The sequence below is a fragment of the Octodon degus genome, unplaced genomic scaffold (assembly GCF_000260255.1).
Source record: "Octodon degus isolate 3935 unplaced genomic scaffold, OctDeg1.0 scaffold00220, whole genome shotgun sequence".
Classification (NCBI taxonomy): domain Eukaryota; kingdom Metazoa; phylum Chordata; class Mammalia; order Rodentia; family Octodontidae; genus Octodon; species Octodon degus.
In genome coordinates, this window is record NW_004524796.1 from 3,538,645 (window position 1) to 3,555,191 (window position 16,547).

The 16,547-nt window shown below is 37.6% G+C and overlaps 1 protein-coding gene across 2 annotated transcripts in view; it reads right to left on the reverse strand.

Moving 5' to 3' along the window:
- Window positions 1–16,547, reverse strand: part of LOC101569829 (putative methyltransferase NSUN6) — a 27,555-nt gene that overhangs the window by 3,053 nt on the left and 7,955 nt on the right. Inside the window, exons 4-6 of one of the 2 annotated variants that reach the window (XM_023705444.1) lie at window positions 9,006–9,115; window positions 8,513–8,666; window positions 5,268–5,349 (exon numbers count right to left, since the gene is read on the reverse strand). In XM_023705444.1, coding sequence (XP_023561212.1) covers window positions 5,268–5,349; window positions 8,513–8,666; window positions 9,006–9,115 — 346 coding nt within the window. Of the gene's footprint in view, window positions 1–5,267; window positions 5,350–8,512; window positions 8,667–9,005; window positions 9,116–16,547 lie in introns of those variants that run through there. The other variant, XM_023705445.1, reaches the window with a different exon arrangement.

Sequence of the window (16,547 nt, forward strand, 5' to 3'; positions counted from 1 at the left end):
AAGACCCTGGCTCAAAAAACGAAAGAAAGAAAGAAAGAAAGAAAGAAAGAAAGAAAGAAAGAAAGAAAGAAAGAAAGAAAGAAAGAAAGAAAGAAAGGCAGGCAGGCAGGCAGGCAGGGGATATAGCTCAGGGTAAAGGCTCAGAGCTTCATCTCTGGTACTGGGGTAGAGAGGGATGGAACAGCATCTAAATGAAATAGTATAGCAGGTTTCTCTATTGGCTAGATTTCCCACAGTAAACAGGAAAGAAAGTAGCAAACAGGAATATCACTTTGACTTCAGTTATGACTTTTGTCCCAAGAGGCCAAGTATTTCAACCTAAGTGCAGCCCTACCCACTCACTTCAGTAAGATGGAGCAGGAGTAATTTAATTTCCTAATGACAAAAACCGAGGAGCACAGGATTTAAGTGGCCAGTCCAGAAATAGTTATAAGCAAAACTAAGAAAAGAAGTCTCTAGTACCTGGCCAACAGCTGAGTTTTGGGGCCTAGGGTGAGGGAAGACCTTACTGCTATAAGCAGTTGGATCTACAGCTCTATTTTTTTTTTTTTGGGGGGGGGGAGGTCAGCTAGGGGTATGACTTGGAATTAAATTCAAAAATAATCTCTATGCTGATAAAATATCTTTTGGTTTAATCATGGAGAAGGAAGTATATGAACCTGGTTTTGTTGAGACTCTCAATTCCTAGCAGCAGGATTGTGGCCAGGAGATGGAAGTCAGGGCACAGATCCTGAGTAGTTAACCTAAAGTAAACTACACGTCAGGGCTTATTCAGTTGATAAACAAATGGCTGGAATAATTAACTTAGGTAAACTGACTATCAAGGTGTAATGTAATAAAAAAGATAGAGGAAAGGTTCCTAAGCAAGCTACAAGGACAGCCTTTGAGGGTTGGAATACAAACAAGACAGCCTACTTTCTGGACTTGAAAGGCCTGGCAATAACCAGCAGCATCCCTGCATCCTGTCCAGTTCACCTGCACCAAATGCTATATAAAAGCCTCTGGACTTAAGCATTGTCTTTTCACCTTGAGGAAATCCCCTCCCTGACACCTGGGTAGGAGTGTTCTTCTTACTTATCCTAATTAACCAACATGTACTCAGTCACTCCCCACTGCTTTGCTGTTTCATTGGCCTCAATATTCTTAACTGGGTCTGACAGCCTAACAGGGTACCCAGCAGAAAAATCTCCACATGTCTACTGTCCCCACCTGTACTCTTCAGTAAGGCAAGGTAAAACTCTCAGTGATCTCTTGCTATCCTCTGTCCCACAGTGATCTGAGAGGACACTGTTAAGAATCTCTTAGGCCTCCATTAAGAGCTAAGCTACAGGTCTGGACTTTACTTTCTCAGCTAGTAAGATAATCCCCTCTTCACATATGTCTTGCATAGATCCTCTAAGGTGGCCTATATACAGGCTTTCTTTGGATTGAGAGATGGTCTTAAGTTCTGCAGGATATGCTTTAGAGATTCAGCCTCGTTACAAAAGGACAAAGCTTTAAGCCTGGTTTTGTAATAAGAATATCCTATTTAATAATCTATGGCTCTTTTCTGTAATAAAGTATATTCTATACAAAAATGAAGGTTTAAATATATTGTACTTTGTTTTAAAAAAGGCCATGGTTTATAACTAATAGTATCGACAATTATTGTGCTATAATGTTATGTTTTGCTTTTGATTTCAAACTTTCCCTATAAAAATGTGATACTATCTAAAATTATTTAATAAAAATTTGACTTCTAAGACAATCATAGTTGCTCTCATGTCAATACTGGTGCAACTGACTTCCTAGGTGCTCAACAACTAAGGCTCTGAGACCAAAGCTAATTATATAACTGCACTAAAAAATAACCAATACTTTGGTTCTGACCCTCCAAGGTCAGCAAGACCCAGGACATGAGGGGATCTTTCTATAGGAGCCTACAACTTTGTTGAGTCACCTAATGTCTTGAACAAGGAGACTGTTGGACCCCAGAGGACAAAAGTTAACCAGTATACCTCATGCTAGAAAGAGGGTCGCTAAAGAAAAATATGTTCCCAGGCTTCTGAGGAGAGCCATGTGGTCTAACACAGACTGGGACTCATCCTGGCAGGTAACACTGGCTGAGGAGCTAAGAAGCTCTGTACATCATTCCAAAACTAACTACTGGAGAATATTAACTGACCTTTCTATATACATCAGAAAGTAATTCTAATTCAGGTTTCACTTAAATTTGACCTTGAACAACAGCAAGAAAAATATAACTGAAGTATATAAAATACTAATAATAATTTAGGATAAGTATGCAAAGGGTTCCAAGTCCTACATACTGGGTCCTGCTGACAGTGTCCAGCTACAACCATAACTTGTCAATATTATGGCTCAAATAAGACTAAGAAGCCACACTGTTGTAGGCAGCTGAATTAGATAGAAATTTTATAGGCAGTCAGACAGGGCCAGGCCCTCAAAGAGACAATATGGAAGACAAGGTAACTCTTAACTTTGGAAGAGAGAGATCCTCTCTGCTGTGGGCCAGAACTCAAGACAAAAGTCAACAAATGCAGCCACATACTTCCCTGGGGATGGACATCAGAGATTGATTTTCTAAATAGGTATCAATTACCTTGAAAGAGCCCAAATGAGTCACTAACCCAACCCCCAACAGAAAGAGACTGTCCAGTATTCATGCCCACTTTTGTTATGTGACTTGCTTCCCCATTTGGTACTGGATTTAATCAACTTTGCCTGTGCAATGGTGCTTGTAATCTCATTGGCTGACCATAGTTTTGTTCCATCTCTTGGCCACCTAAGCGAGTTCCCTTGTTTTCCACCTCCTTAGACCTGCCTCACCATATGTTTTTACACTATAAAAGTCCCTGGAAGAGACAGTTTCCTGGGGACAACCCACTCAGGCCCCCTTCTGTCCTCCTCTCCGACAGCTTTCTTTCCCCCAATATATATATTCTACCTTTAACCTCTATTTGTTCCTAAAATTCACTCTTTGGTTTTAGAGAACACAAACTCAAACTAGGCACCTTTCAGGTCAAAAGTTTCATTTTTACCCCTATATCAACAATAGTAGCTCTAAAAGTTCAATAGAAATCTTAGCTAAGATTGTTCTTCAAAAACACAGCATCTATAGTCTTACGGATAAAAAGTTACATGCTTATATAACGTATTATCTTTAAATAACATACACAAAGAAAAAAACATTGCTTTTTTTTTTTGCAGAACCAGGGAATGAACTCAGGCCCTTGAACTTGCCAGGGAAGCGCTTATTCTACTGAGCCATCTCCCCAACCCCTAGAAAAAAATGTTGTTTTTATGCCAATCAGTATGTTATAACGAAGAGACCTAACATTAAAAGCCAACCAACTGTGCTTCAAACACCCACCAGTGTCTAAGTCATTGAGGTCATGGTCAGGGATCTAAAATCAGATATTCTGATTACTCTCCCTACCAGGACCAATAATAATGTGTCTTGTAGCCTTGACACTTAGATCCTATTTTCTCAACTGCTTAATCAAATTTGTTTTTACTCCTGGACAGCTTTAAAGCTGCAGATTGTGATGCAAATAGACGCTCCAACAAATACTCTTCTGGGCTTGTCCTCAGGACCTTTAGATAGGACTCATAGGAGTGAGCTCCATCACTCCCAACAATGCCCCCTCTCAGAAGTAGCTTGCAAGACCCTTCACTGCCCACTGCACCCAGACAGCAGTCAGTGTTACTACTGTAAAGGGGGAATAAAGCCAGGAGAAAGGAGAATCTAGGCAGAAAGAGCACTGCTTCTGAAGTGGAAGGTGGGGGTAGTTGCTAACTTAGCATACCAAAACAGACTATCAGGACATATTGATTTTTTTTAATTATATATTTTATTTATTTTTTTATTGAGAAATATGAATGAGACAGTTTCACAGCTGATTAATAGGACAGTTTTGAAAAATCAATATATTGTACATTGTTATCTTCTTAGTGGTTATCAATAGCATAAGAAGCAGACAGGATATTCTGTCCAAACACTGTTAGTACACCTCTTTCTTCTCATTGAATTAAGCGAAAGTAGCTGTAAACCTATCCTATGTTGTATATATAAATACAAAATGATTGTTTCTTTGTATCCTTTTTTTTTTTTTTTGTCCTGTCAGAAGTGAATATTCTATTGGCATCTAAATACTATAGGTGTTTGAATTCAACTAAACAATTTAACACTGTCTACCAGTATATAATATTAGTGGGTTATCCTCAGAAATTATTGACTTGAGCCTTTTACAGCTCATCGTATTAATATGGCTTTACTTTATATCCCTTGTTTTTATACTTTTCTGCTGGACGGTTAAGACCAAGATATAGCAAGACCTATATAACAAGAAATGTAACTTTTGTATCTGATTAGGTCAGCCAAGTACTCTCGGGATTTATACAGGACCTACTGAAATGCAAGCAACAAAGTCTAACAAACACTAACCAAATGAGAGCTTGAAAGAAATAAAACACAAAAGTCTGCTTTCCAAACATTAAAGGCCTACCTACAACTAGAAACATCTCAGCTTTCTGTCACGAATCCCTAAAAACTATACAAAGACCCACGAGACCTAAACATCAAGGATGTCCACTTTACAGAGAACCCACCTCCAACTATCAGAAAGCTTCACTTTTATTCTTTTGAATGCATATGCATTTGGCCATTCCCTAGCACTTGATGTTGCTGTTTTGTGGACTTCAATCTTAGTTGCCCCAAAACAAGGAAATAAGAACTAGATTACAGTACCTTCATCTTACACTAGAAATACTAGTGTATCACCTAACTAAAAAATGAGAAGGAATAAATCAAGTAAGTTATGTCCATAGAAGTACATAAACTGGGAAAGGCAAAACAAATGACTTGTCACAGCAACTGTTAAAGACTGTAGGGCCAGGGAGATAGCTCAGTGGTATAAGCACCTGCCTGGCAAGTGCAAGGTCCTGAGTTCAATCCCTGGTACCAAAAAATAAATAAATAAATAAATAAAAAAAATTCTAGTAAGAGTAAACCATTTGAATGTTACACAGAATTACAAAAGAAACATTTATATTGACATCAAATGTATGTATCAGTTAGTAGTAGTTTAAAAAATTAACATGCAAAAAAAAAGAGAGGAGGGGTACTTGTAAAATTTTCTCTAACCAAAAGTAGAACATAATGTACATTATATATAAAATAAGCCACAAAAATGCAATAACATAAGGGGAAAAAAATTCTCCGAAATGCGTTTCAATGTCCCTAAATATTTTCCTTTTATACTTACCTGTAAAAATAAGTAACTGGGCAGGACATTGTCAAACGAGGGGCTCAGATACACAGGTTCTGTCATTCTTACACCTACACCTCTGAAACACAGAAACTCAACATTAATCCACATCAATTACATAGCACATGTATCTATAACATACCCACAACTGCATGTCAAACATAAAATCATCCACCTTTTAAAGATTTTTATCCACATCTACATGCTCCGAACAGTCTCATGAATCCATTTGTAAATGTTTACCTCAAGGAGAAGACGTTAGTACTAAAAAGGATAAAGTATCAAAACTTTCACTTAGGCACAAGAGTTTCCTTGGAATTCTGGCTAAATTAAAGAGCAAAGAAGGGGCAGGGGAGATGGCTCAGTGGAATAAGTGCTTCCCTGGCAAGCACAAGGGCATGAGTTCAATCCCTGGTTCCGCCCCCCCCCTAAAAAAAAGAGCAAAGAGTATCTGATTATAGACTTGTTTAATCTTCCCAAGAACCCATCTATGGCCACTGTTAATACCTTTCCAGTCACAACATTTCATGAGTGTTGAGTTTACAAAGTACTATACTAGGTACTTGTTATGAAAATCGAAAAAATACCTACGCTCCAGCTGAGGCTAAGCAATGACAAGCACAGTACTACTTTCCTCTCATGTTTTTAGAGACAGACTACCTTTGCTGACACAACTGGAAGATGATCTTTTTCACCTCTGTCCCACTTTACAAGTGGCAGTGTTGCTGATGAAAACAGAAAAAGCCAGCCCACAGGTATGCAGCGATTACATGCACTGCAATCTGAAAGAGGTAACCTGAGACCATCAAGGGTCTCAAGAGAAGGCATGCATATACTGTAAGAGAAGACTAACAGTTTTTTTTTTTTTTTTTTTTTTTTTTTTCTTTCTTTTTTGCCTGCTTTTTACTACCAACAAAGAAAAAAGCCAGCCCACAGGTATGCAGCGATTACATGCACTGCAATCTGAAAGAGGTAACCTGAGACCATCAAGGGTCTCAAGAGAAGGCATGCATATACTGTAAGAGAAGACTAACAGTTTTTTTTTTTTTTTTTCCTTCTAAAGGTGCCTGCTTTTTACTACCAACAAAGAAAATATTCAGTCTGGTATCAGAGAAATTCCCACAAGCCAAGCCACATGGGAAGCTGATGCAGGATTGCAAGTTTGAGCTCAGCCTGGGAAACTTCTGAGATTTTTGTCTCAATAAGATGAAAAGGGACTGGGGATACAGTTCTGTGGTAAAGCACAGGCCTAGAAGGTATGGGGCCCTGGTTTGACTCCCCAGTACTGCTAAGGAAAAAGAGAGTAGAGGGAAGAGAGGAGGGAGGAGAGGGAAGGAGAGGGAAAGGGAGGGAAAAGATTACTCAGCATAGTAACTGCAGCCAGGATATCAAGATGAGAAAATGAAAAGTATACCATTAATAATGACTAATGAGGCAGTCTAAGTATCAGTTCCTTATAGACCCAGAGATAAACACAGCCAGTATTTGCATAATCTTTACAGTCCTAAAGCCTTCTAAGAGAAACAAAGTAAGTTCTTTACTATTCATAAAATACTACTGGCACTGGGCTGGGTCTAAGGGTCCCCGAGGCTGAAATAAGGAACTTAACCACCCATCCTTTTAAATAATTTTGTGGATTTCTTGACTCCTGTCATGAAAAAAAGAATTTTCAGGACTCACTGTAGAGGCATGAGGTTTTATTAAGAGATGGGAATAGGATGCTTTCAAGAATGGAGTGTGGGTGCTCAGTGAAATGAGGCAGTTACCAGCAGAGTAGGGCACCTTTAAAGGCTGTCTTCAAGACTCATCCAGGATGTGTATGCCATCCCCTGGGTTGCAGTGTCAGCCATCTACTGTACATGGCTTTGAAGTGGAGATACGATGCCTGAAGTTCAGAAATACTGCTTTTGGGCTAAAGAAAATGGCGATTTGCAGAAGTGACTAGTGACTGGGGAATTTATGTGTCACTAAAAAGGGGTTTTAGAAATTTAACACTAAATTAGGATGGAAGGAGTGGTGTCACAAGCTAGAGGGGCCACCAGAAGCAGAAAAAGAGCTTGTCCCTGTGGCTACATTTTCTTTTTTAATACCAAGAATCAAACTCAGACCTTGCACTTCCCAGGCAGGCACTTGTGCCCTCTGGATCAACCTCCCAGTCTCCTTTCTACCCAGCTTTATTCTTCTATCCACACCTCATTGCCATCCAGACCCAATGTTCTCTTTCTTTAGAAGAATTAATTTCAATCATATAGAAAAACTGCTGTAGCAAGGAAAGTGATCACGGCTATAGTACAGTTCTGGGCAGCTAGCCTGACTATCCTCAGTACAGTTTTACCAGCTGCTAACCTTGGAGTAACAGTGGTGTCTACAGCACTCCTAAAACAAGTAAGAGACGAGCCCAGTTTGTCTATGGATTTATTCAGAGCCGTAAGTGGCTACAGATGATTGAATCAGAAGTAACTATATCTTAATTTGACTTGAACAAACCCAAACACTCTGCTTTGACCATAATTACTTACACAAGGGCTAGCTTTCTGGTTAAAAAAAATTGTTTATATTAAAATCATAAATTTTTCTAATCAAAATGTTAGAAATATCTAAATGAGTCATTTCATCCATGTTCTATCAAGATAAGCTTCAATGTTCATCAAAGGTACAAAAATTTTCAAATCATTAAAATATAAAAGGAGAAAATCTTTTTTTTTTTTTTTTTTTGCATTTTAGGGAAGGATCTACAGTGTGTTCTGGGTCACACTACTAGATCAGATCATAGTGATCTACCTGTTTATAGCCTCCCAAGAGCTAAGATTACAGGTGTGTGCCACCACACCAAGCCTGGGTATAGAACCCCCAGCCCTTGCACCTGCTTGAAGGTGCTTTAATCCACTGAGCTATTTGGCTGGCCATAAAAACATTTAATAATTGTGTTACTAGTTTTAACTGGGCTTTTTAATCTCATCACTCACCCTTTTTATTTTTTATTTGGTGGTACCAGGGATCAAACTCAGGACCCTGAGCTTGCCAGGCAAGCACATATTCCACCGAGCTATCTCTCTGGCCCACACTATTTTTAATAGGATTTTTTTCCAAAAATTATGGAACTACATATAAAATATTTTTCCAATTGAATTTATATTAAAGGTTTATTCATATAATGCAGTCAGATACATTTTTACATTGTTTTTAGTCTTCTTGATCCATAGAAAGTATGTTCATTTCTCCTGCAACACCCAATGACATACTTCAGCTCAGGTAGTCCACTGAAGATTTCTTTGCGGCTTACTGCAGAAATCCCATTTCCAAGAAATACTTTTGTTCCATCAAACTCTCTGGATCCTTTCTTACATTTCCCTTTAATATCAGAGTACACAGAAACAATGTCTCCAGCTTTCATAACTAGAGAAAGAAGAAAATCGTATGATATTAATCTGCCCTTTGGTAAAAGAATGGTAGTCTCTTAGGTAGAATGGAAATCTCTAAGAAAGCGGTAGTTCAAACTTGCTCCTTAGATGTCTATAAGCAACCCTTCCAAAACAAAACAAATTACAGAAAATTTATGTACATGTCTAATTTGTTAATCCTTATCAGATAAAGTCGTTATGGGCTACATTAAATGCAAAGCTTGGAAAATACCTAACAAAAGTAAAACTGAAAAGCATCTCAGTTAAAATATACTAAACTTCCCATTTGCTAGTACACATGAATTTAGAGAACCCTGCACCTTACAGTACGTACAGCCTGAAGCCGATACAATTCCTGGCACAAAGACATGGGCTCCTCGTAACACTGCATTGCCACACTGGGCTCCCACAACGGCTTCACACTGCTGCTTCCTTATGTTCTTTCTAGGAATGTTAAGGAGAGAGAAATTATGTAACAGAGCAACATTCCTTCCACTGCCTAAAAACTTTTTCAAAGTTTCAATATAAATTTTATATAAATAGCATTAGTCTAATTTTCATGAATGAAGAGAAAGCTGAAAAGAGAGAAATAAACAAGAATAGTTATAAAAGGGAAAGAAGGAGAAAGAAAGGGCACTTGAAAGACAAAGACTTCTAAAGAGGTCCATCTGGTGGAAGGCAGGAGAATGGCATAGGAAATAGGTTACTCATTTCACAATCCTTTTTTGAATAACAGGAGAAAAATGGTCTCCCGCTGCTTTCAAAAACAATAAAATACACAAGAACTTAAAACATTTAAGTGATAAACTGTCACATGATATATGTTGAATAGGCTGTGCTCTGTTTTCTTTCAAGATCTCCAGTTATCAAATCTCAAACTTAACTTCATTGTATGCAGTACCTTCCTGGGCCCACCCACCTACACTGTTGCTTGTCTTGTTTGTATTTTTAGGTACTAGGGACTGGGGTGTCTTGTTTGTATTTTTAGGTACTAGGGACGGGGGCCTTAGCACTAAACTACACCCACAGCAGTTTTTATAATTTTTATTTATTTTTTAAATGACAATTTGTTGGGGTTTTTGTTTTTTGGGTTTTTTTTTTTTTTTTTTTTTTTTCTGAACCGGGGAATGAACTCAGGCCCTTGTGCTTGCCAGGCAAGCGCTTATTCTACTGAGTTATCTCCCCGGCCCCTAGCTTTTTATTTTGTGATAGGATCTTGCTGTGTTGCCCAAGTGGGACTTGATCTTGTGATCTTCCTGCCTCACCTTCCCTCAGGGCTGGGATTATAAGCATACACCTACTTTGAGAGGCACAATCCTCCAAGCTCTAAAACAGGTCACTGCCTCTTCTCCCCCTACACTCTACGCCTCTGCAACTTGTGATTTCAATAATTACTGAAAATGTTAAGTCATGGAGTAGTTGTAATGGTGCACACCTCTGAGCTACTCTGAAGGATGGGGCAGGAGGGTTGCTTGAGCCTACAAGTTTGAGCACCATATAAAAAACAAAAAGGCAAGGGCCGGGGAGATGGCTCAGTGGAATAAGCGCTTCCCTGGCAAGTGCCAGAGCCTGAGTTCAATTCCTGGTTCTGGAAAAAAAAAAAAAAAAACAAAAAACAAAGGCAGGGCCAGTGAAATAGCTCAGCAGATTAAAGTGCCTAGGTAAAGTGCCTAGGTAAAGGGGCCGGGGATTCAGTCCTGGGTCCTGCTGTGCCAGCCCCACCCCAGGGGCACACTGACACAGCAATTGAGACTGGGCTTGGTGGCGGGCGCCTGTAATTCCAGCTTTTGGGAGGCTGTAAATATGCAGATCACTACAAGTCCAATGTAGTAGTGAGACCTTGAACACCTTGTAGACCCTTCCCTAAAACAAAAATTAGAAAAAGACAAAGTCTATGTTTAGTCTTCTAAACTCTATATAAACTATTTCTAACTATCTGCAGGTAGCTACTTATTGCTGTCCCAAGCAGTTACTCAGTATGTCTGAAACAGTATTTTTCTCTCTCAAATCCTTGAAATAACTCCAAAATTTTTTGCTGTATGCTTCAAATTCTTTTACTTAAAAAAATTTAATCTTTTATTTATTTGGTACAGAGGGTCTTGCTATGCAACTCAGACTGGTAGTGATCCTCCTGCCTCAGCTTACCTGGCAGATGGATCAAACCCAGGTCCTTGTGCTTGCCAGGAAGGTGCTTAGACTGCCAAGCTATCTCCCTAGCCCTGCTTCCAATTCTTAATAAGGTGTCATTATATACTGAGTAAGTAAATTTTAAGTCTCTTCCATCCAGTGGTGTCTTCCAAAATTCATAGGTTGGAAACTTAATCCCCAATGCCAAGAAACTTGGGAGATGTTTAGGTGAGGAAAGACCTTGCCCTCACAATGAATTAATGCTGATACGGAAAGGTGTGCCCTCTCTTGCTCTTACACCCTCCACCACTGGAGGACATGGCAAGACAGCTGTCACCAAGTGCCTACATTTTGATCTTGGGCTTCTCTATCACTAAAACGGGGGGAAATTTCTTCTTTATAAATTACTCAGTCTTGGGTGTACTGCTCCAGCAGCAAGAAAACAGTGAAACAGCATAATCTTTAGCCCCTAATCCCCAAACCTAAACACTAAGTCATCTGACCACACTTCCCTCACTGACAGTCTCCTAGGCCCATTCCTGGCAAGATGTACCTCACCTCTTTCACTGATTACTGAATAAACTCCCTGCCTGCTACCTTGATTGGTTTCAGATCTTCCTTTCATATCTGAAGTATCAATATACGGATTGCTTTACTTTCAGACTCGTAGTTCTAATATTTGTTTTTCATCAATTCTGGAAAATACTCATCGTTTTATTATTGTTTTCCCCATTATTTCTATTTGGTATATCTGTGACTCATTAGAAATATGAAGAAACCTTTCTATTTTCCACTACTTGATTTCACTTTATTTCTTTTTAAAAATTTTTTTTGTTACAATGTTCCTTTATTTTGAAGAGTAAAAACAAAAGCAATAAAAACAAAAAGAAAAACAGAAACTGGGTAACATACAACAATACATATATTATTGATTTTTGAAACAAGAATAGCTGATTAATAATGAATGCTATCTATTTTTACCCTCAAATTCCTTGCTCAGATAAAGATATAGTTATGTAAGATGAGCCATATGATTGAATATTACTGCATGCTTTCAAGAAACCTTAATTTTTCAACATGTATTTAGAACTGGGTCTATGGGGTCTACAGGGTCTCACTATATAGATCAGACTCCTAGTGGTTCTCCTGTTCTCAGCCTCCCGAGCTTGCAGACGCGCATCACCAGATCCAGTCTCAATCGCTGTCTCAGCACACCCTGGAGGCAGGGCCAGCATGGCACGCTGAGGATGCAGCCCGGCTGCTGCGCTCTGCCTAAGCAGGCAGATATCTTTTGATATCTTTTTCTTTTATTACCTTTTCCTAAAAAATTTACTTTAAAGAAAATATAGTAATAATGAGTTAGGATAACTATATAGTTGCATTCTCTTAATGAATAGAATGATTTGTTCTAATGGTGTTTGTAAATAGGATCACAAGTCTGCATCTTGTACAGCAATTAACCACTAAGAAGAATATATGCAGTGTATTATTTGCTGACACTTTACTTCCGATTTGTTTGAAACTGTCTCATTGCTATCTGTTTATCAATAAAACTTTGAAAAAAAAAAAGAATAAGCAAACAAAAAAAAGAAAGTATAGTAATAATGAATATGACATTAGAAATGGTACACATTTAGTAGACCATACTGTAAGGTATTTCAAGCATAGTTTTTTCTCTGAATTCTAAATAATTTCTTGAGATATCAACAAGTAAAACAACTCGATCATTTGGGTCTAAGGTTAACCTGTGGAATGTTTTTAATTTTAATGGCATTTTTACTTCCATAAATTCCCTATCAGTTCTACCTTTTTACCTCTCAGGTCTTTCAGAATTTGCTTTTAATCATTTAAGATAACTGAGTTATGGCTACAACCAGAGAGATCTATTTGTTAATGTTTTGGGAAATACCTACCTCTGTAACTTATTTATCATGTTGATTCTCACTCATGGTTTGATTCCTCTTAATGAATAAGAAAGTCTGTAGCTTGGACTCAAAGGGTACCACTTGAAGCCAACCATGGTGAGAAATGTCTGTACTCGGGAATCTGAGGCAGGTAGATTTCAAGTTCAAGGGCAGCCTAGGTTATACATTCTGTCTCCAAAAAATAAGAAAGAAGGAAGATGGAACAAGACAGAGAAAAGAAAAGAGGAAACAGAAAGCAGAAGGAAAAGGGGAAGGGGAAAAAGAAAGGAGGAAAAAGTAGTTTACTACTCTAGGATGCTTCTGCTTGGTTTGTGCAAAGTACCTAAAAAATTGTCATGGGACTAAATTTTTATGTCAGTTTCCTAGATTGTAAGTTCCAAGACAATTTGAGTAGTAAGAGTTTGGAATTAACACCTTTATGATGTACAGAAGCCCAATTCTGAATTCTTAGAATTATTTTTCTTCAACCTATACCCTAATAAGAGATTCACTTCTTCACTACACCCTTATACTGTTAGATACCTCAATCCTTCTAACCAACCAGCAACTCCTTTCTAACACCTCCAGCTGTCTAGTATCAATTCACATGTATATTACTGCTTTTTGGTTATTCACTCCTAATGCCAAGAAATATTTCACTTACATTTTATTTATTTATTTATTTATTTATTTATTTATTTATTTTGGCGGAACCGGGGATTGAACTCAGGCTCTTGTGCTTGCCAGAGAAGCGCTTAGTCCACTAAGCCATCTCCCTGGTCCTTCACTTATTCCTAATTTGTCTCTAGATTTATAATTCATCTTCTGTGAAAAAGTTGAGGTTTTGATCATATTATGATGTAACAAACCATAACCCACTATACAAGTCATGTCTGTGGACATACACTTACAACAAACATTTCCTGAAACAAAACTTTTTTTTTTTTTTTTTTAATCTTTTAGAAAGGGTTTTGTTATACAATTAATTCAGGCTGGCCTTGAACCTGCTTTGTAGCCCAAAATAGCTGAAACAATACTTTCTCTATGTGAACTGTAGTAACATAAGATATATGACTTTTTAATAAAATGATCATTAAAGACCATTAAGTTGATTTTACAACCCATTAATAACAACCCACTATTACTAATATACATCTAAAAATACAGATCTAATTATCATAGCAATAAAACTATATGACTCGTACAGTATAAAAGAGAAGTATTTCTTAGTTTTAAAAATATCCTTCGTTTTCCTTTATATTTCACAGCCTTCTTCCAACTTCCAGTTTAAACTTTCACTCATAATTCTGAAAAACAATTCAGTAGTTGAATCTGATCACTTTTTTATTTTACCATTTGTCTCTTAAGACTTTTGCATCTTAGCCAGGAATATTACTCAGGCCTGGGAGGTGCAAGATCCTGAGTTCAATTCCTGGTACCAGAAAAAAAAGACACTTGTATCTTATGCTAGCCCAAATTAAAAAAAAAAAAAAAAGTTTATGATCTTTAAAGAAAGTTAGGAGAGAAAAGAACGAACCTGAGATTGTCCAACTGTGCAGAAAAGAGTTAACATAACAAGCTTTGCCAGGCATAATGGCACTTATCTGTAATCCCAGCACTTGGGAGGTTGAGGCAGGAGCATCACCGTGAGTTCAAGACCAGACTGAACTACATAGTGAGTTCAAGGCCAACCTAAAACTACATTAGAAAACCCTGCCTCAAGAAACTAAACAATCAAACAAAAAACAAGCCTAATCTGCCACCCTTTGAAAGGTTTATTCATAAAGTTATCTCTTGACTGGTGTTTGGGAATTTAGATGACAGGAGGGTCCCCACTATAGTCTTCATTTAATGACTTACCTGCTTAATGACTGAGTTATGAATGTTTTCTTTGGTACAGTTCTGTACATACTATCTATAGAGCCTCAAGTTTTTGGTACAGTACACTTTATACAGTACATTATTTGCTCATTATACTCTATAATATGGTACTATAGTTTTATGTTATACATTACAATGCTGCATGTAAGAGTTATACAAATAAAAGCAATATCATCAAGTTGGAGTTTTCTTCGACTATTTCTTTGCTCTAAATATTGTAATGCACACACTACATACAATTCTTCATTTAGTAACCAATTCATTAAATGATCTTAATGGAAAGAATTAAGGAATGGACCTTGGTCCTTAAGAGAAGAAATGTCTGTAGTTCATGGGGCCCACGCTGTTTTTTTGTTTGTCTGTAGTTTTTTTTTGTTTGTTTGTTTGTTTTTGTTTTTTTCTGTCTTTTTGAGATAGGGTTTTGCTAAACAGTTCAGGCTGGCCTTGGGCTCACTTTGCAGCCCAGGCTGGTCTCGAACTTGTCAAGATCTTCCTGCCCAGCCTCCCAAGTGCTGAGTTCACAGGCATGCGCCATCACACCTGGCCTAAATTGTTAATAAAACAATATAAGCAATTTAGTGTGAATAAGAAACTTTCTTCCCCCAGATGCTCAGTTTTTATCAAGTGTGCTCTCCAGCACAGAAGCTATGCTACCAGGAGACAGCTAACAAAAGTACTCTGAGAAAACACGTCTTATCAGCTGTGAAGGCACTCGCTTTACCCAAGCCATTCTGGACAGGTCCTGAGCAAACTGCAAAGCAAGGTGCAAATACTTAAATAGTGAGTGATAAGCAGCAAGGATATGTTCAACATTCAACACGGACCCTATGTAGAAGCAGTAAAAAAATTAAGACGAAGGCAGATAAAAAAATGTACAAAACAGAAAAATTTCAAATGTATCTTTGTATTTTCAAAGAAACTAAGAGAATTCTATAAGTGGAGTAAGAACAAAAACATAAAACCAGTGAATGATTAGAGTTCAGAAAATAAAGGATAACAGAAAGAGCTAGAGGCAGAGAGAGACATTAATTGCTAACACTTACTATCTACAATGTGCCCCTCCTTCACTATTCTAAACTCACAAAAGTCCTAAAATTAGAAAGTATTTTTAAACACCATTTTAGAGATAAAGACAAGCACAGAGAGTACTACCTTTTGTTAGGTAGTACTGACAAAAGAGCCACTTTTGAATAAGTCCATGACTCAAACAAGCACAGACTTTAACCCGTATGTTCACACTGTACTCATTTATCTGGGTACGTACTTGTGCAAGTCCACAAATAGGCATTTCAACAATTTAGGCAACGATGAAAGTGAGGAAAAACAATGTGTATCATTACAGGGTTAAAAATTAAAACTGAGCTCAATGATAAGACACACTATTTATGCAGCTAAAATGAAGTGCTATATAAATCATGAAAAACTATGAGCAACAAGCAAGATTAACATGAAATATTCTACAGTGAACAGAGAAGAAATTACGAACATTACTGGATTTTTAAATTATTTCTGAAAATGTGTACAAGCGAATGCACCTGTTCATTCAAGTGTACAGGTAAAAACACAAAGCCTGAGAATTCACATTCAATGCTTAGAGAAGCAGAACTGGGAAATGTGATAGGAAATACAATTTCATGTTTATGTAAAATTTGGATTTTGGAGAAAATTTCTTTATTTTATAAAGAAGAAAAAACTATTCACTAAAAAACAAATACTGGATAAAACTAAAGAATAGAGATACTTGACAGAATGAGAAGTGGCCAAATTTTAAACCTACTCAACTACAACTGTGCAACCTCATCAGGTATGGAACCTCAAGCAGCTGGAACTGTGATCTACTCTAGGAGTTAGCTGGTTCAAAATTTAGAAATGACAGAAATCAGAGTATTGGTTTCCTGGTACGGTAGAAGAGTACAAGAGATTTTTTTTTTTTTTTTTTTTGTTTGAACCAGGAAGCTGGCTCA